At 45.4% G+C, this 25,737-nt stretch overlaps 1 protein-coding gene across 2 annotated transcripts; it reads left to right on the top strand.

Moving 5' to 3' along the window:
* The first annotated feature begins 1,821 nt into the window (after positions 1–1,821).
* Positions 1,822–25,725, top strand: LOC115111954 (C-Jun-amino-terminal kinase-interacting protein 4-like). Of its 2 annotated transcripts, none has more exons than XM_065007363.1 (28): positions 1,822–1,960; positions 4,252–4,610; positions 4,770–4,964; positions 5,147–5,267; positions 5,736–5,806; positions 5,970–6,037; positions 6,196–6,265; positions 6,359–6,534; positions 6,799–7,076; positions 7,420–7,477; positions 7,725–7,877; positions 7,993–8,032; positions 8,153–8,280; positions 8,768–8,821; positions 9,171–9,383; positions 9,522–9,657; positions 11,597–11,683; positions 11,789–11,836; positions 12,388–12,529; positions 12,737–12,779; positions 12,892–12,972; positions 13,117–13,184; positions 22,138–22,286; positions 22,386–22,557; positions 22,761–22,874; positions 22,980–23,078; positions 24,299–24,403; positions 24,475–25,725. In XM_065007363.1, exons 2-28 carry the CDS (start codon positions 4,512–4,514, stop codon positions 24,582–24,584), a joined length of 3,078 nt encoding a protein of 1,025 aa, XP_064863435.1. In that variant the 5' UTR covers positions 1,822–1,960; positions 4,252–4,511; the 3' UTR covers positions 24,585–25,725. The 2 variants fall into 2 exon arrangements, with proteins under 2 accessions (XP_064863435.1, XP_064863439.1); XM_065007367.1 differs by having other exon boundaries at positions 1,823–1,960; positions 9,171–9,311.
* The last annotated feature ends 12 nt before the right edge of the window (positions 25,726–25,737 follow it).

Here is a 25,737-nt window from a genome sequence, read left to right as displayed (position 1 = left end):
ACCAGTTATTAAATCCAAGGGATCACATACTTTTTCCACCCTGCACTGTGAATGTTTACACGGTGTGTTCAATAAAGACATGAAAACATATAATTGTTTGTGTGTTATTAGTTTAAGCAGACTGTGTTTGTGTATTGTTGTGACTTAGATGAAGATCAGATCAAATTTTATGACCAATTTATGCAGAAGTCCAGGTAATTCCAAAGGGTTCACATACTTTTTCTTGCTACTGAGAGTACAAAACACTGAGTGAGCTCTTTCATGACATAGACTGACCAGGTGAATCCAGGTGAAACCTATGACCGATGTCACCACTTCATGTCTCAATTGTCTCAAGGCTTAAAACTCCTTCTATAACCTGTCTCGTCCCCTTCATCTAGACTGACTGGATTGTGTATGTGTGCCATTCAGAGGGTGAATGGTCAAGACAAAAGATTGAAGTGTCTTTGAATGGGGTATGGTAGTAGGTGCCACGCGCACTGGTTTGAGTGTGTCAAGAATTGCAATGCTCAACCGTTTCCTGTGTGTATCAAGCATGGTCCACCACCCAAAGGACACCCAGCCAACTTAACACAAATGTGGAAAGCATTGGAGTCAACATTTTTATTTTTTATTACACCTTTATTAAACCAGGTAGGCTAGTTGAGAACAAGTTCTCATTTGCAACTGCGACCTGGCCAAGATAAAGCATAGCAGTGTGAACAGACAACACAGAGTTACACATGGAGTAAACAATTAACGAGTCAATAACACAGTAGAAAAAAAAGAGTCTATATACATTGTGTGCAAAAGGCATGAGGAGGTAGGCGAATAATTACAATTTTGCAGATTAACACTGGAGTGATAAATGATCAGATGGTCATGTACAGGTTGAGATACTGGTGTGCAAAAGAGCAGAAAAGTAAATAAATATAAACAGTATGGGGAAGAGGTAGGTAAAATTGGGTGGGCTATTTACGATAGACTATGTACAGCTGCAGCGATAGGTTAGCTGCTCAGATAGCAGATGTTTGAAGTTGGTGAGGGAGATAAAAATCTCCAACATGGGCCAGCATCCCTGTGGAATGCTTTCAACATTTTAGAGTCCATTCCCCGATCAATTGAGGCTGATATGAGGGTAAAAGGGGGTGCAACTCAATAGTAGGAAGATGTTCCTAATGTTTTGTCCAGTCAGTGTACATACAGATAGAGAGAAAGACAGACAAGAAACAAAGACAGATGTGTGTTTGCCTCCCTCTGCTGGAGAATGTACTGTACTCATTCTTCACGCCCTTGCTAGCAATACTCAAAACTAGTTTCATTTTCTATAGTTCATGCGAAGGCTTATGAATTGCTGACACCTTTCCTTCACTTCCCCAAACCATTTGTTATTACAGTAGTCACTCATGTTACGCAAAAAGGAAACTGTTAGGAAACGCATAGTCAGCACGATTTTCTGTAAAAAACACAACTGGATCTGGTTAATATACAGTAGCCTATGAAATGACTGCGTAGAGGAAATTGGATACCTGGCCACGTTTTTGCAAACATCTGCTGGTCTTTGCAGTGTTCCGTTGTTCACATAGTTATACTGTATTTGATTAACCGCTGGGAAAAACAGTCAGTGAAAAAAGGAGTGAAAGGTCATATTACGTGAAACGTTTAGACAGGTATTAGAGAAGGTCACCTGAGAACCCTTCAACGTTCCCCTCATCACGTGTCATTGTTCAAATTAGGAACTTGTTTTTACCCACAAGACCAGCCATGTCCCGCCTCTTTTACACGGCGGTTGGACACTGAGAACAGCCTATCACTCCGATAGGCCAGAATAGGAATTCGGTCAACTGAGTCTGAATTAAACCACATCCCCTTCTTCAAACTCGCTGTAGGAGTAATTGATATCTTCTTCAAAGTAAACGACTGGAATATTACCCGTTTCAACAAATTATATACAAGTTTTGGGAACTAAAGAGACTCAAAGGTGAGTTAACATATAAAAAGACAGAGTGAACGTTTTGGTTCAGTTCTCCCGAACTACAGTAGGCTAAACTAAATTAAATGAAGGTGATCTCGTAAAATCTATAAGGTGACTGTTGTCAGTCAATGGTTTATTTATACCGCAAACGACATCATGTTATTGCACTTCAGACCGGCTAGATCGAGTTGGTGTTTATTGCTTAGGCTGCATCCTCGATTATTCTTTGGACGTCCGTCTGTTCCTGTCATTCAATATCGTGTGCGCGTGCGTGCGTGCGTGTGTGTGTGTGTGCAGTACTACAGTACCCAGCAATACGAACGACCTATTCAGCAACAGGTGGTAAATGTTTGTACAGTCTGAATCGTCTTGGAGGACAGACTGCCTAATAATCTGACAGTTACTTTATTTTTATGTTTTTATTTTATTTCATCGTTATTTAACCAGGTAAGCTAGTTGAGAACAAGTTCTCATTTACAACTGCGACCTGGCCAAGATAAAGCAAAGCAGTGCTACACAAACAACACCGAGTTACTCATGGAATAAACAAACATACAGTCAATAATACAATAGATCAAGTATATATACAATGTGTGCAAATGAGGTAGGATAAGGGAGGTAAGGCAATAAATAGGCCATAGTGGCAAAATAATTACAATTTAGCCATTAAACACTGGAGTGATAGATGTGCACAAGATGAGTGTGCAAGTAGAGATACTGGGGTGCAAAGGAGCAAAATAAATAACATTATGGGGATGAGGTAGTTGGATGGGCTATTTACAGATGTACTATGTACAGGTCCAGTGATCTGTGAGCTGCTCTGACAGCTGGTGCTTACAGTTAGTGAGGGAGATATAAGACTCCAGCTTCAGTGATTTTTGCAAGTCGTTCCAGTCATTGGCAGCAGAGAACTGGAAGGAAAGGTGGCTGAACGAGGAATTGGCTTTGGAGGTGACCAGTGAAATATACCTGCTGGAGCGCATGCTACGGGTGGGTGCTGCTATGGTGACCAGTGTGCAGAGACAAGGCAAGACTTTACCTAGCAATGACTTATAGATGACCTGGAGTCAGTGGGTTTGGCTACGAATATGACGCGAGTGCCAGCCAACGAGAGCATACAGGTCGCAGTGGTGGGTAGTATATGGGGCTTTGGTGACAAAACGGATGGCACTGTGATAGACTGCATCCAATTTGCTGAGTAGAGTGTTGGGGGCTATTTTGTCAATTACATCGTTGAAGTCGAGGATCGGTAGGATAGTCAGTTTTATGAGGGTATGTTTGGCAGCATGAGTGAAGGAGGCTTTGTTGCGAAATAGGAAGCCAATTCTAGATTTAATTTTGGATTGGAGTTGCTTAATGTGAGTCTGGAAGGAGAGTTTACAGTCTAACCAGACACCTAGGTATTTGTAATTGTCCACATATTCTAATTCAGAATGTGGGCAGCGATCGGTTGAAGAGCATACATTTAGTTTTACTTGCATTTAAGAGCAGTTGGAGGCCACGGAAGGAGTGTTGTATGGCATTGAAGCTCGTCTGGAGGTTTGTTAACACAGTGTCCAAAGAGGGGCCAGAAGTATATGGTGTTGTCTGCGTAGAGGTGGATCAGAGAATCACCACTTTAAAATAACAATGAACAAGAATTAAACCTCATCAGTGATATACGTATCCAGGGACAAGGCTTGCCAGACATTGGTCTAGGTGACTTGGGATCCACTGCCTGTAGGTGTGAGGCCTAGACCAGGGTAGTGGGTACTGTCATGTGTTTTCATCCCCAGTTAGGAGCCTGGTGGTGGCAGGAGGAGGGATCTGTGAGGAGGACAGGTGTGCCTGCTAGGGCAAATCAGGGTGGGAAACACGCAAAGTCGTGTGTGAGAATTAAAAGGAGTAGGCTTACTACCCGTGCATGGAGTCATTTTGCTTAGTAATGCTAAATGTTAAGTCATTCTAATTGTGTATACTGCCAGGTCACTTGTCTAAAGGCACAACCTGTTATTGGAGAGAGCAACAGACATGTGTAAAAGTAGACTCATAGTGTGAATAAAGTAAATAACTCCATACACACTGTAGCACTTCTATGTTTAGAGTTCACATTCTAGCCCTCACAGTGAGAGACAGGAAACAGAACAGAAAGAGAAACAGATGATGGTGGTTTGATTGTTGTAAAGGGGGTTTTACTTCTAAAAATAGTCATGTAGTATGTACCTGCAAGTCTATATTTCCTCAAATGAAAAAAAACGAACATTTCCACTGACATTGTAGAAATGATTATGATTCTGTTTTTTTTCTCTCTCTTTCAGAATGGGCACCAACCCCCCCCTGACATCAGCTTCATCTACAGCTAGAGCAGAGGACGGGGAATAGGGGGGTCATTTACTGTAGAAATGGAGGAAGGACCATGTACAGTAGAGAGATGGATGAAATGAGAGTAGACATGAGTGTGAGAGGTCTAGATAAACTAGGTGGGTAGGTATTTATATATGAGGAAGGAGTGTATTGACAGACACACAGTTCATATACTCATATCAGCTGAGACACATTAACTTCTAGATAGAGAGGGATGGAGTGTGGAGAGAGTATCCTGTGTGGGTCTGGGGAGCTGGATCTGGACCCTGACATTGTGAGTGAAGAGGCCGGGAAACTGTACTCAGAACTACAGGTAAACACACATCACATCACATCCACCTCTCAACTGCTTTCTGTTCTATCGCCCCTTTCATGTCTCTCTATCTCCTAGCTGGCTTTTCATTCCTCTCTCTTCTCCATCACCACCCACACCTATCTGATGCTACCCCCCATCCCTCTTTCCCTGCTACAGACAGTGATAGAGACCCATGGCGTAGGGGTTGTGGAGTCCCTGGTGCCCATCCTAGTATGGGTCCTGGAGGGTCTGGCCAGCTGCAGAGCCCAGCTCAGAGAGAGGGAGGAGGAGGCCGAAAGAGAGAAAGGAGAGCGAGATGAGCTATTGGAGAGATACCAGAGTGAGAAACTACTGAGGAGAGAGAGCCAGGAGGTGAGAGGGGATGGAAGTGCTTATGGTTTATCATTTTTTTTAATGCAAATGTGATATGGGGTCAGGATTTGGGTTCTATTCTTTTTCAACTCAGTCAATTCAGGGTGTTGATTAAAATTCATAAATAAAAAGTTTCATAATAGTTTAATGAATTTTAATAAATGTTTGTTTTTTGCCTTTAGCGGTATCTGGAGTTGGATGACCAGAGTGAGCAGGAGCGGAGGACGATGAGGGGAAGAGAGAAGGAGAGAGAGAGGAGGGGAAAAGAACTGGAGAAGAAGGCCAGAGAGCAGGCTGACCAATGTGAGTGTCTGACTGGGCCTGGGTGTCCATCGCTTCCTCCCTCTATCTCCCCCTTTATCTCTCAACTTCAATTCGAAGGACTTTATTGGCATGGGGAACATATGTTAACATTGCCAAAGCAAGCAAAATAGATCATTAACAAAAGTGAATTGAACAATCAGAAATGACCAGTAAACCGTACACTCACAGAGGTTTCAAAAGAATAAAGACATTTCAAATGTTCTATTATCACTATGTACAGTGTTGTAACAATCTCTATCTATTTCTCTCTCTCTTTATGCTTACCCTCTTCATGTCCGTGTAGATTATTTTATATTCACATCCTTCATTCCCATCCTTTGTGTTCCAAACTGAGGATGTTTGATAAGACCATGGCAAGTAGGCTACGGCAGAATCAGACTGGGACCCTGGCCATTGAGACGTACTGTATGTGATGCTAATTGCTACTGTGTGTTGTTTCTGTGACAGTGGTGGCCTTGGAGGAGCAGAGGGCTGGACTGGGCAGAGAGTTGAACACACTGAAGCACACTCACAACAAGGTCAGACGACAGCATGTTTAGACTGACGAGGCTGTTTGGGACTCAGCGTCTGTGTACTCTTCTATCAGTAACAGCTGCTGTCCATCATTGTGGAGATGTATTTTATTATCCCCGCTGTCCTTCCTGTCCTTCTCCATTTTCACATTCTCTCACTCTCTCTCAGTTGGTGCTCAGTTATAAGGATCTGCTGGAGAGGAAAAGGGATCTAGAGAGAGAGGGATCTCCACTAAGGTTAGCCACCACTCAGTTCAGTTAATATGACTACAACAACATGGAACGGTATGCAGTCTTTCCATTCTAAAGATATCTCTTTCACTGTGGTTGATTCATTTGATGGTTTCTGATTTTCACTGCATTATGATGTCACAATGAGCCCTGTCTGTCCTTAGTAACCATGTGCGCCCCAAGAATTCACAATCTACCCAGGGCCAGTCAGAATCCTGTGTTAGCGGGCAGGAGGTACGTTCTCTAGATTTGATAACCTCTGTACTGTCTTGTAGCAGTATTATTTTTTTACGGAAGTTGTCCTTACTGACTCCTCCCCTTTTCAAGCTAACTGATCAAAGGCCAGAAACACCTCCTTGTTCTGTCCTGTTGGAAGAACCGGTAACCAAGGACGATAGGGTGATTGACATTGTCGTAAAGCCAGACAGAGATGCATCCTTCATCAATGACATCATAAGCTCCACCCCTGAGCTGGCGAAGTTTCATGGCCTTACGAATGCCAGGTATGTCCTGTATGTGTGCACTTACAGTGCAAGATGAACTGGACTGACTTTATTGCATTATCATGAAAGCTTTTCTTTTACACATTCATAACAATAAACCAACTCAGCCACAACTAGTTAACTGTAAATCAGACTACTTCCCTTCACAGGTCTGTCATGGTTCAGAAAGACTCTTGATGGGACATCTCCCCATCACACACTTTACTGTTGCATAAACTGACATCTACTGCCCCCAACCTTTTCTCTGTTACCCATGTTCCCTAGCACCCCGGTCCGAGCAGACGCCAAAGAGCCAATCAGAGACAAGACCAGCATGGGGGAAGAAATTAAGGAGGTGGAGGAGAAGGAAGGAGAGAAGGAGGAGCAGGAGGAGGAGGAGAAAAAAGAGGAAGGAGCAAAGAAGAAGAAGAAGAAGGAGGATGAGGAGGAGGATGTGGATAGTCTGGAATGGGAGCTGAGGAACACGGAGTCTGTATTCTCAGAGCTGTCAGAGCTGAGTCAGGAATACATAGAGAGTGTGGACCAGGGGGCCAGTGTCAGAGGTACGGCCATTAGGCAAGGGCACACCTACACCCCCTGTTTGCAGTGAAACACTGCACTGGTTGTTCACATAAGATGAAACGTATGCCCTTTGCTCTCTTAACACATACAACCTTTATTTTACAGCCAGAGGAAGGCTAGGGGGAAAGAGCTGAGGCAGATGGAGGGGGTATCTTAGGCAGTGCTGGGCAGTAGGCACAAGTTAGAGTGGACTGAAGTGTCAATGTCATGAGAACTGGCATGGGCAATTAAAAGTTAGTTGTTCTGAAAAGGTTTGACTTAGGCTTACGGTATGGGTTAATGCTATTTGTGGTGAGAACTGTTTGTTTTTTCTTGTCTGTGCAGGCAGCACCGACCAGTTTGAGGAGATTCTTTCTCAGTATGAGGAACTGAAACACACCCAGTAAGTCCCCGCGTTTATCCCACCGTTATTATTACCCTACTATGTCTAGTCCTGTGTGACTAACTCTGTGTGTAGGGGGCTTACCATTCACTATGCCTCTGTTTCATTTAGATATGTTGACAGAGTGCACATTGGGCTTGAAGTAAAACTGAGCACAACGGGTCCTTTGTTTACTGTATTTACTCACTTTTGCATTCTGTCATTCATTTTCTCTCTCACTCACTCTTACATTATCTACCTCTCCCAGTGAGTTAGTGAATGCGGCCCGGAAAGCACTGATCTCTCGTGTGGAGGAGCTGACCAATGAGAGGTCAGCTCTTAAGGTGGAGGTGACTTCCTGCCAGGAGACTGTCACCCGATTGGTGGGAAGGATGAAGGAGATGGAGGAGGAAACCAAGAGGTACACAACTCTAGTGTCAGGTTGTTGATGTTTGGCAGTATGAGACGAGGTATATAAACAATATTTGTTCATGTGGTGTGATTCATTGATTGCGTGTGTTTCTGCTTTTATGTAGACTTCGGAAAGAACTGGAAGCAAATCAATCAGATGATGATGTAAGAGGGCTTTCTTTGTGTTGTCTCTTTATATTCTGCGAATAGATTTGTTGTAACTTTTTGTTGTTTCTCTAATGGACTTGATGTACTCTAACTAGAATGTTAATCTGTTACCCATAGTCCTCTCTGCCCATATCGCTGCGTCGGTTCTCTCGTTCGGAGATGTCCCGTGTTGTCATGGAGAAGAACCAGTATAAGGAGCGTTTGTTTGAGCTGCAGGAGGCTGTGAGACGCAGTCAGACCATTCGGTAACCACACCTGCCTGTCTCCCCCATAGAAGTAGACTGATAGGAGGTTTCATAGTCCTGTAGAAAAGGGAGAAGGGAATAACTCATTTCAATTCAATTCAATTCAATTCAAGGGCTTTATTGGCATGGGAAACATGTGTTAACATTGCCAAAGCAAGTGAGGTAGACAACATACAAAGTGAATATATAAGGTGAAAAACAACAAAAATGAACAGTAAACATTACACATACAGAAGTTTCAAAACAGTAAAGACATTACAAATGTCATATTATATATATATATATATATATATATATATATATATATATATATATATATATACATATATATACAATGTACAAATAGTTAATAGGACACAAGATAAAATAAATAAGCATAAATATGGGTTGTATTTACAATGGTGTTTGTTCTTCACTGGTTGCCCTTTTCTCGTGGCAACAGAAAAACATTTCTCTCAGTCTCACATCAGTCATCCCTTCTTTTCAGGGCCACCCAAGAAGAGAGGATCACCGAGAGAGAGAGGACTAGTGTGTGGAGAAGGTGAGTGAGGGAGTGAAGAATCAGGAAGGAAAATACAACTTTTTAATTCGGCAATTATTGCAGTAAAGAAGTCCACAGATACTGTTAACCACTTTCTTCACTTTAAACCTTGAGCTGCTAACAGGCACACAACCACACATATTTGTCCTGGGCCTGGCTCTGACCCCTGACTTCACAGCATTTAGCTCAATAGCTGTTCATATTTACCTGTGGCTACACAATCTATAGCCCAAGCACATGACCAGAGTGCCTATGGGGAAGTTATGTGTAATAGTTATTGTATTCCTGTGAGGTGGGCAGAGCTTCTGGTCAATTGCAGTCAAATTAACCATCTCTCTGTCCATTCAAGATTCAACCGTTTGTTTGGCCTGAACAAGAACCCCTTGGTTCCGTCTGCTGCTCTAGCACTGACCCTGCCGATGTCCCCGTCCCCCACTCACTCACCAATGGGGTCTCCACGGCAGTTGGCTGTCAGTACGACTCAGACAGTGTACGTTGATATGATGATAATGGGATTACATGTCTTTGGAGCTCTTTCCAACTTCTCAAAGTGCTTTACATTGTAAGGTTTGAAGTGAACTCACCTCTACTACCATAGGCTACATTAGTAACTATCATAAAGCAGTACATCTTTTTAAACCACTCTCTCACCCACTGCCCCCTCTTCCTCTCTGTTCTTCCTCTTCCCGCTTCCTCCCAGTGGTGCCTCCCCTGCTGCAGCCCTGTCTCCGCGGGTCAGGAGGAGGGAGCTGTACAGAGACATCCGCTCCCATGTCTGGGGAACCCTGGGAAAACGCCAGGTTCATGGCTGGAGCATGCCGCTGTCTCACACACAGGTGAACATGCATACACACATACAGGGCCTTCAGAAAGTATTCACACCCCTGGACTTTTCCACATTTTGTTGAGTTACAAAGTGGGATTAAAATAGATTTAACACATTTTTTGTCAACGATCTACAAACAATAATCTGTAATGTCAACGTGGGAGAAATTATCATATTTGAAACATTTATGGAAAATAAAACGCTAATCTATCTTGATTACGTAAATATTCAACCCCTGAGTTAATAGATGTTAGAATCACATTGGGCAGCGATTGCAGCGAGATTATAAATAGTATTTTTGGCTAAATCTTTAGCTTTGCACACCTGGATTGTACAATATTTGCCCATTTATTATTCTTTTGAAACTTCTTCAAGCTCTGTCAAGTTGGTTGTTGATCATTCCTAGACAGACATTTTAAAGTTTTGGCTTATTTAAGTCATGTAGGTTATTGTGTTTTAGGTTATTGTCCTGCTGAAAGGTGAATTTGTCTCCAAGTGTCTGTTGGAAAGCAGACTGAACCAGGTTTTCCTCTAGGATATTTTTCTGTGCTTAGCTCTATTACATAAATGTTTTTATCCTTAAAAACTCCCTCGTCCTTGCAGATGACAAGCATACCCATAACATGATGCAGCCACCACCATGCTTGAAAATATGAAGAGTGGTACTCAGTTATGTGTTGTTTTGGATTTGCCCCAAACATAATGCTTTGTATTCAGAACAAAAAATGAATACCTTTGCTGCATGTTTTCCAGTATTACTTTAGTGCCTTATAGCAAACAGGATGCATGTTTTCCAGTATTACCTTAGTGCCTTATAGCAAACAGGATGCATGTTTTCCAGTATTACCTTAGTGCCTTATAGCAAACAGGATACATGTTTTCCAGTATTACCTTAGTGCCTTATAGCAAACAGGATACATGTTTTCCAGTATTACCTTAGTGCCTTATAGCAAACAGGATACATGTTTTTCAGTATTACCTTAGTGCCTTATAGCAAACAGGATACATGTTTTCCAGTATTACTTTAGTGCCTTATAGCAAACAGGATACATGTTTTTCAGTATTACCTTAGTGCCTTATAGCAAACAGGATACATGTTTTTCAGTATTACCTTAGTGCCTTATAGCAAACAGGATACATGTTTTCCAGTATTACCTTAGTGCCTTATAGCAAACAGGATACATGTTTTGGACTATTTTTATTCTGCACAGGCTTCCTCATTTCTCTCTGTCATTCAGGTTAGTATTGTGGAGTAACTACAATGTTGTTAATCCATCCTCAATTTTCTCCTATCACAGCCAGTAAATGTTTAAAATCATCATTGGCCCCTGAGCGGTTTCCTTCTTCTCCGGCGACTGAGTTAGGAAGGACGCCTGTCTTTGTAGTGACTGGGTGTATTGATACACCATCCAAAGTGTAATTAATAACTTCTCCATGCTCAGAGGGATGCTCAATGCCTGCTTTTTTTGTTGCATCGGTGCTTAAAATTCACAACTCTACTGAGGGACCTTCGAGATATCTGTATGTGTGGGGTACAGAGATGGAGTGGTCATTCAAAACAGGATGCACACAGAGTGAATCCATGCAAGTTGTGACTTGTTAAGCAACACTTTTACTCCTGAACTTATTGAGGCTTGCCATACCAAAGGGGTTGAATACATATTAACTCAAGACATTTCAGCTTGAAATTTTTTATTTATTTGTATAATTCCACTGTGACATGGGGTATTATGTGTAGATCAGTGACACACAATCTCAATTGAATCCAATTTAAATTCAGGCAGTAAAACATCCAAAATGTTGAAAAAGTCAAGGGGTGTGAATACTTTCTGAAGGCACTGTAGGTAAACACAATATTTACTTCAGAGGTGAAAATACTCACACAGACTGTGGAAGTAGACACAAACCTTAATCTGGTACATACAGTAGATTGTGTGGGATTATTGCAGGAGTCCTCAGAGCCGACCCCTGAGCCCAAAGATGTGCCTGTCCTAGTTCAGCTCAGACTGATGGACCAGAGAGATTCTACAGCCAAGGTAGAACATACTATTCAGAAACATGTCTACAGTCAGTGCTATGGTTTTTAACCCAGACAGTCTTTTCCCAGAAGACAGTCCATAACTTGTGTTTTCTCTCTGTAGCTAAACTGTGCTGTTGCTGTCACACCTGAGATCTCAGGCGAGACAACGGTAAGGTGGTCATTACCGACAAATTACTAGTTCTAGTCACAGTAGCTACCACTTGCAGTACCATCTAACCACAATTTTCAGACCATGTCATGCCAATGGTTTTCTCAATGTCAAATTGACCAACTAGCTCTTACTGGCACTTCTTGTAGATCTGGGAGGTTTGATAGGTAGAATCAATGTGGTAGTAGCTCCATGTCCATTGACAGGCTAGATGGAACCATGTTGTTTAGCATACTGTTTACACCCATCCAAACCGTTTAGGTCTACACACAAACACCTAGTGGGTAGGGGTTAGGGCAGTGTTTCCCCAGCTCGGTCCTGGGGACTCCAAGGGGTTTTGGTTTTTGCCCTAGCACCACATAGCTGATTCAAATGATCAACTTGTCACTAAGCTTTGATTATATGAATCCGCTGTGCAGTGCTAGGGCAAAAACCAAAACGTGCACCCCTTGGAGTCTCCAGGACCGAGTTTGGGAAACACTGGGCTAGGGGTTGATCTGTCATCTCTCAATAGTAGGCATCACTCCTCTCTCTTCCATCCACTCTGTCAGTGTGCTGTGTGGGTGGTCTCTGGTCCCGCCTCCAGTAGTGATGTCACAGTGATCAACCCTGCACGGTCCAATACGGTGCTGGATCAGTTCAGCCTCCCGCCCACCTCGCCCGCCCTATGCATCTGTGCTGTGCCCCCTACTGGTCAGTGCTATCTATTACTCTCCCGGTAAAAGGTACCCTTAGGCACAGATCTAGGATCAGCTTACCAATTTTAGATTTCTGTAGACTTGTTAACCATAGCCGCCATCATTTCCAAATCATCACTCAACTAGTTATTTCCATTAGCATTGCCAGTGTTTAAAGCATTGTTATCCGCTTACCGTCTCTGTTCTGTTTCTGTGTCATCAGGTGAGACCTCAGGAACTGTGTGGATTGGAACTCAGGAAGGAAGGTGAGGTGTGGAAATCAGAACCATGCTGTTCCATGATAATGTTAAACAATTGACAGTTGCTCATTCTCCCTCTCCCTCTCCTCTCTTTTTCTCTTTCTTCCTCCATTCCCAGTGTATTGGTCCACTCCGCGTCCACATCTAGAAGGCTCTGTCTGCAGTCTATCTCTCTGTCTGAGGGTGTGCACTCTCTCACGTGAGTACTCCTGTACCCAGTCTGATATAGACCACGAGCCCCTACAGTTGGACACTTGGATGACTCGATCTGAAAGGATAATTGTGTACCAGTTTGAATATTGCATGTTTTGTCTTTGTTTACTTTCAACTCTAAACCTTTCAGGTATTCACAGGGTCAAGTCATTGCTGGATTAGCCAATGGGACGCTTGCATTCTTCTCGCACAACCCAGGTAATTCCCCCTCTCAGGTTACTGTCAGAATTAGGTCAGGTTACTGTCAGGATTAGGTCAGGTTACTGTCAGAATTAGGTCAGGTTACTGTCAGGATCAGGTCAGGTTACTCTCAGGCTATGGTCAGGATCAGGTTACTGTCAGGATCAGGTCAGGTTACTGTCAGGATTAGGTCAGGTTACTGTCAGGATTAGGTCAGGTTACTGTCAGGATCAGGTCAGGTTACTGTCAGGATCAGGTCAGGTTACTGTCAGGATCAGGTCAGGTTACTGTCAGGATCAGGTCAGGTTACTCTCAGGATCAGGTCAGGTTAGGTTACTCTCAGGCTATGGTCAGGATCAGGTCAGGCTACTGTCAGGATCAGGTCAGGCTACTGTCAGGTTACTGTCAGGATCAGGTCAGGCTACTGTCAGGATCAGGTCAGGTTTACTGTCAGGATCAGGTCAGGTTTACTGTCAGGATCAGGTCAGGTTTACTGTCAGGATCAGGTCAGGCTTACTGTCAGGATCCAGTCAGGTTACTGTCAGGATCAGGTCAGGTTACTGTCAGGATCAGGTCAGGTTACTGTCAGGATCAGGTCAGGCTACGGTCAGGATCAGGCCAGGTTACTGTCAGGATCAGGCCAGGTTACTGTCAGGATCAGGCCAGGTTACTGTCAGGATCAGGCCAGGTTACTGTCAGGATCAGGCCAGGTTACTGTCAGGATCAGGTCAGGCTACTGTCAGGATCAGGTCAGGTTACTGTCAGGATCAGGTCAGGCTACTGTCAGGATCAGGTCAGGTTACTGTCAGGATCAGGTCAGGTTACTGTCAGGATCAGGTCAGGTTACTGTCAGGATTAGGTCAGGTTACTGTCAGGATCAGGTCAGGTTACTGTCAGGATCAGGTCAGGTTACTGTCAGGATCAGGTCAGGTTACTGTCAGGATCAGGTCAGGTTACTGTCAGGATCAGGTCAGGATCAGGTCAGGTTACTGTCAGGATCAGGTCAGGCTATGGTCAGGATCAGGCCAGGTTACTGTCAGGATCAGGCCAGGTTACTGTCAGGATCAGGCCAGGTTACTGTCAGGATCAGGCCAGGTTAATGTCAGGATCAGGCCAGATTCATGTCAGGATCAGGTCAGGCTACTGTCAGGATCAGGTCATGTTTACTGTCAGGATCAGATCAGATTCATGTCAGGATCAGGTCAGGCTACTGTCAGTATCCAGTCAGGTTCCGGCCAGGATCAGGTCAGATCCTGTCAGGATCAGGTCAGGCTACTGTCAGGATCAGGTCAGGTTACTGTCAGGATCAGGTCAGGTTACTGTCAGGATCCGGTCAGGTTACTGTCAGGATCAGGTCAGGTTACTGTCAGGATCAGGTCATGTTTACTGTCAGGATCAGGTCATGTTTACTGTCAGGATCAGATCAGATTCATGTCAGGATCAGGTCAGGCTACTGTCAGTATCCAGTCAGGTTCCGGCCAGGATCAGGTCAGATCCTGTCAGGATCAGGTCAGGCTACTGTCAGGATCAGTTCAGGTTACTGTCAGGATCAGGTCAGGTTACTGTCAGGATCCGGTCAGGTTACTGTCAGGATCAGGTCAGGTTACTGTCAGGATCAGGTCAGGTTACTGTCAGGATCAGGTCAGGCTACTGTCAGGATCCGGTCAGGTTCCGGCCAGGATCAGGTCAGGTTACTGTCAGGATCAGGTCAGGTTACGGCCAGGATCAGGTCAGGTTACTCTCAGGCTATGGTCAGGATCAGGTTACTGTCAGGATCAGGTCAGGTTACTGTCAGGATTAGGTCAGGTTACTGTCAGGATTAGGTCAGGTTACTGTCAGGATCAGGTCAGGTTACTGTCAGGATCAGGTCAGGTTACTGTCAGGATCAGGTCAGGTTACTGTCAGGATCAGGTCAGGTTACTGTCAGGATCAGGTCAGGTTACTGTCAGGATCAGGTCAGGTTACTCTCAGGATCAGGTCAGGTTAGGTTACTCTCAGGCTATGGTCAGGATCAGGTCAGGCTACTGTCAGGATCAGGTCAGGCTACTGTCAGGTTACTGTCAGGATCAGGTCAGGCTACTGTCAGGATCAGGTCAGGTTTACTGTCAGGATCAGGTCAGGTTTACTGTCAGGATCAGGTCAGGTTTACTGTCAGGATCAGGTCAGGCTACTGTCAGGATCCGGTCAGGTTCCGGCCAGGATCAGGTCAGGTTACTGTCAGGATCAGGTCAGGTTACTGTCAGGATCAGGTCAGGCTACGGTCAGGATCAGGTCAGGATCAGGTCAGGTTACTGTCAGGATCAGGTCAGGCTATGGTCAGGATCAGGCCAGGTTACTGTCAGGATCAGGCCAGGTTACTGTCAGGATCAGGTCAGGCTACTGTCAGGATCAGGTCAGGTTTACTGTCAGGATCAGGTCAGGTTTACTGTCAGGATCAGGTCAGGTTTACTGTCAGGATCAGGTCAGGCTACTGTCAGGATCCAGTCAGGTTCCGGCCAGGATCAGGTCAGGTTACTGTCAGGATCAGGTCAGGTTACTGTCAGGATCAGGTCAGGCTACGGTCAGGATCAGGCCAGGTTACTGTCAGGATCAGGCCAGGTTACTGTCAGGATCAGGCCAGGTTACTGTCAGGATCAGGCCAGGTTACTGTCAGGATCAGGCCAGATTCATGTCAGGATCAGGTCAGGCTACTGTCAGGATCAGGTCAGGTTACTGTCAGGATCAGGTCAGGCTACTGTCAGGATCAGGTCAGGTTACTGTCAGGATCAGGTCAGGTTACTGTCAGGATCAGGTCAGGTTACTGTCAGGATCAGGTCAGGTTACTGTCAGGATCAGGTCAGGTTACTGTCAGGATCAGGTCAGGTTACTGTCAGGATCAGGTCAGGTTACTGTCAGGATCAGGTCAGGTTACTGTCAGGATCAGGTCAGGATCAGGTCAGGTTACTGTCAGGATCAGGTCAGGCTACTGTCAGGATCAGGCCAGGTTACTGTCAGGATCAGGCCAGGTTACTGTCAGGATCAGGCCAGGTTAATGTCAGGATCAGGCCAGGTTAATGTCAGGATCAGGCCAGATTCATGTCAGGATCAGGTCAGGCTACTGTCAGGATCAGGTCATGTTTACTGTCAGGATCAGATCAGATTCATGTCAGGATCAGGTCAGGCTACTGTCAGTATCCAGTCAGGTTCCGGCCAGGATCAGGTCAGATCCTGTCAGGATCAGGTCAGGCTACTGTCAGGATCAGGTCAGGTTACTGTCAGGATCAGGTCAGGTTACTGTCAGGATCAGGTCAGGTTACTGTCAGGATCCGGTCAGGTTACTGTCAGGATCAGGTCATGTTTACTGTCAGGATCAGGTCATGTTTACTGTCAGGATCAGGTCATGTTTACTGTCAGGATCAGATCAGATTCATGTCAGGATCAGGTCAGGCTACTGTCAGTATCCAGTCAGGTTCCGGCCAGGATCAGGTCAGATCCTGTCAGGATCAGGTCAGGCTACTGTCAGGATCAGTTCAGGTTACTGTCAGGATCAGGTCAGGTTACTGTCAGGATCCGGTCAGGTTACTGTCAGGATCAGGTCAGGTTACTGTCAGGATCAGGTCAGGTTACTGTCAGGATCAGGTCAGGCTACTGTCAGGATCCGGTCAGGTTCCGGCCAGGATCAGGTCAGGTTACTGTCAGGATCAGGTCAGGTTACGGCCAGGATCAGGTCAGGTTACTCTCAGGCTATGGTCAGGATCAGGTTACTGTCAGGATCAGGTCAGGTTACTGTCAGGATTAGGTCAGGTTACTGTCAGGATTAGGTCAGGTTACTGTCAGGATCAGGTCAGGTTACTGTCAGGATCAGGTCAGGTTACTGTCAGGATCAGGTCAGGTTACTGTCAGGATCAGGTCAGGTTACTCTCAGGATCAGGTCAGGTTAGGTTACTCTCAGGCTATGGTCAGGATCAGGTCAGGCTACTGTCAGGATCAGGTCAGGCTACTGTCAGGTTACTGTCAGGATCAGGTCAGGCTACTGTCAGGATCAGGTCAGGTTTACTGTCAGGATCAGGTCAGGTTTACTGTCAGGATCAGGTCAGGTTTACTGTCAGGATCAGGTCAGGCTACTGTCAGGATCCAGTCAGGTTCCGGCCAGGATCAGGTCAGGTTACTGTCAGGATCAGGTCAGGTTACTGTCAGGATCAGGTCAGGCTACGGTCAGGATCAGGCCAGGTTACTGTCAGGATCAGGCCAGGTTACTGTCAGGATCAGGCCAGGTTACTGTCAGGATCAGGCCAGGTTACTGTCAGGATCAGGCCAGATTCATGTCAGGATCAGGTCAGGCTACTGTCAGGATCAGGTCAGGTTACTGTCAGGATCAGGTCAGGCTACTGTCAGGATCAGGTCAGGTTACTGTCAGGATCAGGTCAGGTTACTGTCAGGATTAGGTCAGGTTACTGTCAGGATCAGGTCAGGTTACTGTCAGGATCAGGTCAGGTTACTGTCAGGATCAGGTCAGGTTACTGTCAGGATCAGGTCAGGTTACTGTCAGGATCAGGTCAGGATCAGGTCAGGTTACTGTCAGGATCAGGTCAGGCTATGGTCAGGATCAGGCCAGGTTACTGTCAGGATCAGGCCAGGTTACTGTCAGGATCAGGCCAGGTTAATGTCAGGATCAGGCCAGATTCATGTCAGGATCAGGTCAGGCTACTGTCAGGATCAGGTCATGTTTACTGTCAGGATCAGATCAGATTCATGTCAGGATCAGGTCAGGCTACTGTCAGTATCCAGTCAGGTTCCGGCCAGGATCAGGTCAGATCCTGTCAGGATCAGGTCAGGCTACTGTCAGGATCAGGTCAGGTTACTGTCAGGATCAGGTCAGGTTACTGTCAGGATCCGGTCAGGTTACTGTCAGGATCAGGTCAGGTTACTGTCAGGATCAGGTCATGTTTACTGTCAGGATCAGGTCATGTTTACTGTCAGGATCAGGTCATGTTTACTGTCAGGATCAGATCAGATTCATGTCAGGATCAGGTCAGGCTACTGTCAGTATCCAGTCAGGTTCCGGCCAGGATCAGGTCAGATCCTGTCAGGATCAGGTCAGGCTACTGTCAGGATCAGTTCAGGTTACTGTCAGGATCAGGTCAGGTTACTGTCAGGATCCGGTCAGGTTACTGTCAGGATCAGGTCAGGTTACTGTCAGGATCAGGTCAGGTTACTGTCAGGATCAGGTCAGGCTACTGTCAGGATCCAGGTCAGGTTACTGTCGGCCAGGATCAGGTCAGGTTACTGTCAGGATCAGGTCAGGTTACGGCCAGGATCAGGTCAGGTTACTCTCAGGCTATGGTCAGGATCAGGTTACTGTCAGGATCAGGTCAGGTTACTGTCAGGATTAGGTCAGGTTACTGTCAGGATTAGGTCAGGTTACTGTCAGGATCAGGTCAGGTTACTGTCAGGATCAGGTCAGGTTACTGTCAGGATCAGGTCAGGTTACTGTCAGGATCAGGTCAGGTTACTCTCAGGATCAGGTCAGGTTAGGTTACTCTCAGGCTATGGTCAGGATCAGGTCAGGCTACTGTCAGGATCAGGTCAGGCTACTGTCAGGATCAGGTCAGGCTACTGTCAGGTTACTGTCAGGATCAGGTCAGGCTACTGTCAGGATCAGGTCAGGTTACTGTCAGGATCAGGTCAGGTTTACTGTCAGGATCAGGTCAGGTTTACTGTCAGGATCAGGTCAGGCTACTGTCAGGATCCAGTCAGGTTCCGGCCAGGATCAGGTCAGGTTACTGTCAGGATCAGGTCAGGTTACTGTCAGGATCAGGTCAGGTTACTGTCAGGATCAGGTCAGGTTACGGTCAGGATCAGGCCAGGTTACTGTCAGGATCAGGCCAGGTTACTGTCAGGATCAGGCCAGGTTACTGTCAGGATCAGGCCAGATTCATGTCAGGATCAGGTCAGGCTACTGTCAGGATCAGGTCAGGTTACTGTCAGGATCAGGTCAGGTTACTGTCAGGATCAGGTCAGGCTACTGTCAGGATCAGGTCAGGTTACTGTCAGGATTAGGTCAGGTTACTGTCAGGATCAGGTCAGGTTACTGTCAGGATCAGGTCAGGTTACTGTCAGGATCAGGTCAGGTTACTGTCAGGATCAGGTCAGGTTACTGTCAGGATCAGGTCAGGATCAGGTCAGGTTACTGTCAGGATCAGGTCAGGCTATGGTCAGGATCAGGCCAGGTTACTGTCAGGATCAGGCCAGGTTACTGTCAGGATCAGGCCAGGTTAATGTCAGGATCAGGCCAGATTCATGTCAGGATCAGGTCAGGCTACTGTCAGGATCAGGTCAGGTTTACTGTCAGGATCAGATCAGATTCATGTCAGGATCAGGTCAGGCTACTGTCAGTATCCAGTCAGGTTCCGGCCAGGATCAGGTCAGATCCTGTCAGGATCAGGTCAGGCTACTGTCAGGATCAGGTCAGGTTACTGTCAGGATCAGGTCAGGTTACTGTCAGGATCCGGTCAGGTTACTGTCAGGATCAGGTCAGGTTACTGTCAGGATCAGGTCAGGTTTACTGTCAGGATCAGGTCATGTTTACTGTCAGGATCAGATCAGATTCATGTCAGGATCAGGTCAGGCTACTGTCAGTATCCAGTCAGGTTCTGTCAGGCCAGGATCAGGTCAGATCCTGTCAGGATCAGGTCAGGCTACTGTCAGGATCAGTTCAGGTTACTGTCAGGATCAGGTCAGGTTACTGTCAGGATCAGGTCAGGTTACTGTCAGGATCAGGTCAGGTTACTGTCAGGATCAGGTCAGGCTACTGTCAGGATCCGGTCAGGTTCCGGCCAGGATCAGGTCAGGTTACTGTCAGGATCAGGTCAGGTTACGGCCAGGATCAGGTCAGGTTACTGTCAGGATCAGGTCAGGTTACTGTCAGGATCAGGCCAGGTTACTGTCAGGATCAGGCCAGATTCATGTCAGGATCAGGCCAGGCTACTGTCAGGATCAGGTCAGGTTTACTGTCAGGATCAGATCAGATTCATGTCAGGATCAGGTCAGGTTACTGTCAGGATCAGGTCAGGTTACTATCAGGTCAGGTTCCTGTCAGGATTAGGTCAGGCTACTGTCAGGATTAGATCAGGCTACTGTCAGAATCAGGTCAGGTTACTCTCAGGCTATGGTCAGGCTACGGTCAGGCTACTGTCAGGCTACGGTCAGGATCAGGTCAGGTTTACTGTCAGGATCAGGTCAGGCTACTGTCAGGATCCGGCCAGGATCAGGTCAGGTTCCTTTCAGGATCAGGTCAGGCTACTGTCAGGATTAGATCAGGCTACTGTCAGGATCAGGTCAGGTTACTCTCAGGATAGGGTCAGGATCAGTTCAGGCTACTGTCAGGATCAGGTCAGGCTACGGTCAGGATCAAATCTGGTTCTGGCCAGGATCCTGACAGTAGCCTGAGCTTAACCTGACAGGAAACTGATACTAACAGTAGCCTGACCTGATCCTGACAGGAAACTGATACTGACAGGATCAGGTCAGGTTACTGTCAGAATCAGATCAGGTTCCGGCCAGGGTCAGGTTACTGATAAGATCAGGTCAGGTTACTGTTAGGATCAGGTCAGGTTACTGTCAGGATCAGGTCAGGTTACAGTCAGGATCAGGTCAGGTTACAGTCAGGATCAGGTCAGGTTACAGTCAGGATCAGGTCAGGTTACTGTCAGGATCAGGTCAGGCTACTGTCAGGATCAGGTTATGTTCCTGTCAGGTTACTGTCAGTATCCGTTTCCTGTCAGGATCAGGTCAGGCTACTGTCAGGATCAGGTCAGGCTACTGTCAGGATCAGGTGAGGCTATAGTCAGGATCAGGCCAGGTTACTATCAGGTCAGGTTACTGTCAGGATCAGGTCAGGTTACTGTCAGGATCAGGTCAGGTTACTGTCAGGATCAGGTCAGGTTACTGTCAGGATCAGATCAGGATCAGGTCAGGCTACTGTCAGGATCCAGTCAGGTTCTGGCCAGGATCAGGTCAGGTTCTTGTCAGGTTCTTGTCAGGATCAGGTCAGGCTACTGTCAGGATCCAGTCAGGATCCAGTCAGGTTCTGGCCAGGATCAGGTCAGGTTAATGTCAGGATCAGGTCAGGTTCTTGTCAGGTTCTTGTCAGAATCAGGTCAGGCTACTGTCAGGCTACTGTCAGGATCAGGTCAGGCTATGGTCAGGATCAGGTCAGGTTACTGACAGTATCAGTTTCCTGTCAGGATCAGGTCAGGGTTCTGTTAGTATCAGTTTCCTGTCAGGATCAGGTCAGGCTACTGTCAGGATCAGGTCAGGTTACTGTCAGGGTCAGGTCAGGTTACTGTCAGGATCAGGTCAGGCTATGGTCAGGATCAGGTCAGGTTACTGTCAGGATCAGGTCAGGTTACTGTCAGGATCAGGTCAGGTTACTGTCAGGATCAGATCAGGTTACTGTCAGGATCAGGTCAGGTTACTGTCAGGATCACGTCAGGTTCCGGCCAGGCTCAGGTTACTGTTAGGACCAGGTCTATCACGATCAGATCAGGTTCCGGCCAGGGTCAGGTTACTGTCAGGATCAGGTCAGGCTTTTGTCAGGATCATATCAGGCTCTTGTCAGGATCATATCAGGCTCTTGTCAGGATCATATCAGGCTCTTGTCAGGATCATATCAGGCTCTTGTCAGGATCATATCAGGTTACTGTCAGGATCCTATCAGGATCATATTAGATAAACTGTATCTCTACTAGCCAGAACCATTGTATGTCAGAATGGACCCTTCGTAGCAGGTTAGGACAACTTACACAACAGGTTAAGAGAATTAGCATAGCCGGTTAGGATAATTAGGTTAAGTTTAAGAAGAGGGTTAGGGTTAGCTAAAATGCAAAGAAATGACATCAATTTGACAAACCGTATTCCATCTATCCATGACCACATACAACCTGTGATTTGTAAGAGACTGATGATGACTAATCGCCACTATATTTGACAGGTGGGTGGGATCTCCAATCACATGAGGTTTTGCCTCTGGGATCAACTCCACTGCAGCCCATTCGCTGTTGCCTGGCGAAGGGTGCGTACTTATGGGTAGGATATTGGAATCGGGTTCATGTGGTCGATGTCGAGAATAGAAAAGTGGAGGTAAGAGTTTGACGAACCTGAAAATATTGTGTGTTTGTGAATTCAGAATGGTTTGTACTTTGTATTTTTTTGTCTATATTTCCCACCTCTCTCTTTCAGCAAACTTTAACCGTCTCGGAGCGCAGTGAGCAGCAGGTGCGTTTTCTGTATGCGGCAGGAAGTGGTGTGTGGACGTCCTGCCGGCTCGACCCTACACTTAGGCTTTTCGATTGGTCCACTGGCCGGCTCCTGCAGGATGTGGATCTGACCCCTCTGGTCACCAAAACACTGGGTAGGAGCAGGAACAGGATTGTCAGTTCATTAATCTGTTTATGTTTATATTGCTGATGTGAGCATGTAAGGGCCCACATAGAAGTTAATGTACAACTTTGAATATATTTTCTTCAATCCTTACCTCCTCAACCCAAAAACTGAACCCACTCTGCTTGAATGGATAAGCTCCTGACTGATGGTCTCTCTGTCTCTCTTCTCCAGGCCCTGCCTTCTTGTCTCTCTCCCCGCTGCAGATCTCCTCCCTCACCGTCATCTCTGGCCGGCTGTGGGTGGGAACAGGAAGTGGCGCCATCTTCTCCATCCCTGTGTCTCTCAGTGAGTACTAACCTCTGGCCCCCAGAGGTCAACAACAGAATGACCTGAGAGATAATGCCCTTACACTGGTCATATGTCAATTGTCTTCTTCTCTGCGTTCCATAGGTTCAGAGTCTGCCTCTATACCATACTGCTCTTTGGCGGCAGCACAACTGTGTTACCATGGACACCGCCAGGCTGTCAAGTTCATCATTGCTGCACCTGGTGAAAATCTCTTATCGTTGTTCATTCATTCACTGTTGTGTAACAATGCAGTTATTCTACAGCGGGGCTATTCAACTGGCGGCCCACGGCCCTTTGATCAATTCTGTATATTAATCAATGATCTGCAAAATAAATCCCCTCCAAAAGCCGACGTTCAACGTCAAAATGACAAGCACTATAGTGGTTGTCTATAGTGTAGTTTCTAGTGTTTTTTTGTGGTTTCTAGCGCCTATGTGGCATGTTGATTATTTTTTCTTCATATGAATTTGGCTCTAGTGTTTGAACGGTTTAAGCTACAACATATAATGACCCAATTCCTGAAAGCTACGACTCTCAGGAACACTACATGCCTTCTGTTTCCCTCTCTGATGCTCACAGGAACTTGTTAGAAGGGAGTGGGACAAATAAATGCACCTAATGACTGTGAGAAATGAATTCATACGACTCTCAGGAACACTACGTGCCTTCTGTTTCCCTCTCTGATGCTCACAAGAACTTGTTAGAAGGGAGTGGGACAAATAAATGCACCTAATGACTGTGAGAAATGAATTCAAAGCTTCCGTCCCTCAGACTGGAATTTGGCATCACCTGATTTTACATATCTTTGTGTTCTTTATTAAGATGCTTAGTTTTCAGATTTTAAAATGACCTAATTCTGTGTAAGAAGCTTTTACTAGTTAAAATAATGAGCGAGTTTTGTGACTTCCTTTTCAATGATGAGCCTCGACTCACGTTGGTTGAGCGCCCTCCACTTCTTTCCTAATTACTTTTAGCAACATTTAATTTGAAGAAAATTGCTTTATTGGTCATGTGCGTTGCTTTTTTTATACAGTTCTTCCGAAGAAGAATTGCATGTGTAAAATGTCTGTACCCCCTAAAATGAACCTTTTTACATCTGTCCCCAGTAGGAATGTAGTTGAATAGCCCTGTTCTACAGTATTAAATGCTATGTAGTTATTGCATAGTTATTAGACAGTATTATATTGTGCTACTATGTAGTTATTGCATAGTTATTAGACAGTATTATATTGTGCTACTATGTAGTTATTGCATAGTTATTAGACAGTAGTATATTGTGCTACTATGTAGTTATTGCATAGTTATTAGACAGTATTATATTGTGATACTATGTAGTTATTGCATAGTTATTAGACAGTAGTATATTGTGCTACTATGTAGTTATTGCATAGTTATTAGTATTCTATATCTGTGTTCCCCAGGCTGTGTGACCAGCTCCTCTACAATAGGAGGTGGTGCTGTAACTCTAGTCTCTACCTCTCAACTCATTCTCAGTGGAGGAGAGGGCTACATCAACTTCCGTATCGGTGAGTTGAGGACATCACGTGGTTGTCATTAGTGGTTGTCTGACTGACTGTCTCCCTCTTACCTTTCCCAGGCGACGACGCGAATGACGGTGCGCCCGAAGCTGCCCCGCTGCGATCAGACCGCAGTCACATGATCATCTGGCAGAGCCCCACCCCCTCCCTGCCCAGCGCCGCCCTTTGACCACACCCACATCCAGTCTTGAATGAGACAAGGAAGGATTAGACAGAGATGTCATACAAGAGACCAGGAAGTACAAATGGGAGCCATGTTTTAATGGGCTTCATTCACTAGGAGTTCTATTTGGATTTTTGTTCTAGAATCAAATTAAATTAAGACGTCACAGCTTAATCCTTCTTGTCTCAATCTGTTATTCAGTTGCTACCCTCATCCCCTTGACTAAACCTTTCACCTGGTTAACCCAGTCTCCTCTGTGTGCCTTAATGTGATTTGACAATCGTTGCTGTGAGATTGGTTATTGTACAATGTTTTGTGTTTTTTGTGAAACATGTTTCCTCATCATGGTAATCATATATGAGCAGCAGGTAGCCTAGCGGTTAAGAGCGTTGGGCCAGTACCCGAAAGATCGCTGGTTTGAAAACCTGAGCTGACTAGGTCAAAAATCGGTCTGTGCACATGAACAAGGCGCTTAACCCTAATTACTCCTGTAAATCACTCTGGCTAAGAGCGTGTGCTAAATGACTCAAATGTAAATATCATCACTGTAGCAAAGTATTTTACAGTAAGAGTCATCATCTCTGACTTTTGGTTGGTCAGTTAAGAATGGTTTGGGTTTGTTTTAACCACAAAACATGCACACTCAGTAGCATATCATTCCATGACGTTGGCACAAGGCATTATACCCTTGTTCAAACTCGTTTACATTGATACTGAGATGTAGTGTTGAAGCTGCTGGGTTCCTAATAACTATTCTTGCATAAGACCCTGGCCTTCAGTTCCCATTGCATGCTGGGTAAATCTGCAGCGTAATTGCACTTTATTATCATATGTGTGTGTGTGTCTTAAATATTTTTGAAATTATTGGCTAATCCTCTTAAAGATCCCAGAGAAATGATCTTATGTCTGCTCGTTATGACTTTGAAACACACATGGTTTGTTAAAACAAAAAAATGTAAGTTTTCATTTGCAGAGCGATAAGGGAGTGGAAGTCTCAAAAGATACTTCAAGTATTTTATGCCGTTTTGAAAGTGTGTTTGTGTGTGACTCATGTCTGAAAATGTTCATCATAACTGGACTCTATGCAAGATAATCTGTATCTACTTAAATCTATGAAAAATAAACTTTGGGAAATACTGTCATAAAAGATCTGTTTTCA

The sequence above is a fragment of the Oncorhynchus nerka genome, linkage group LG3, assembly GCF_034236695.1.
Source record: "Oncorhynchus nerka isolate Pitt River linkage group LG3, Oner_Uvic_2.0, whole genome shotgun sequence".
Taxonomy (NCBI): domain Eukaryota; kingdom Metazoa; phylum Chordata; class Actinopteri; order Salmoniformes; family Salmonidae; genus Oncorhynchus; species Oncorhynchus nerka.
This window is presented reverse-complemented; position numbering and strand designations above follow the sequence as displayed.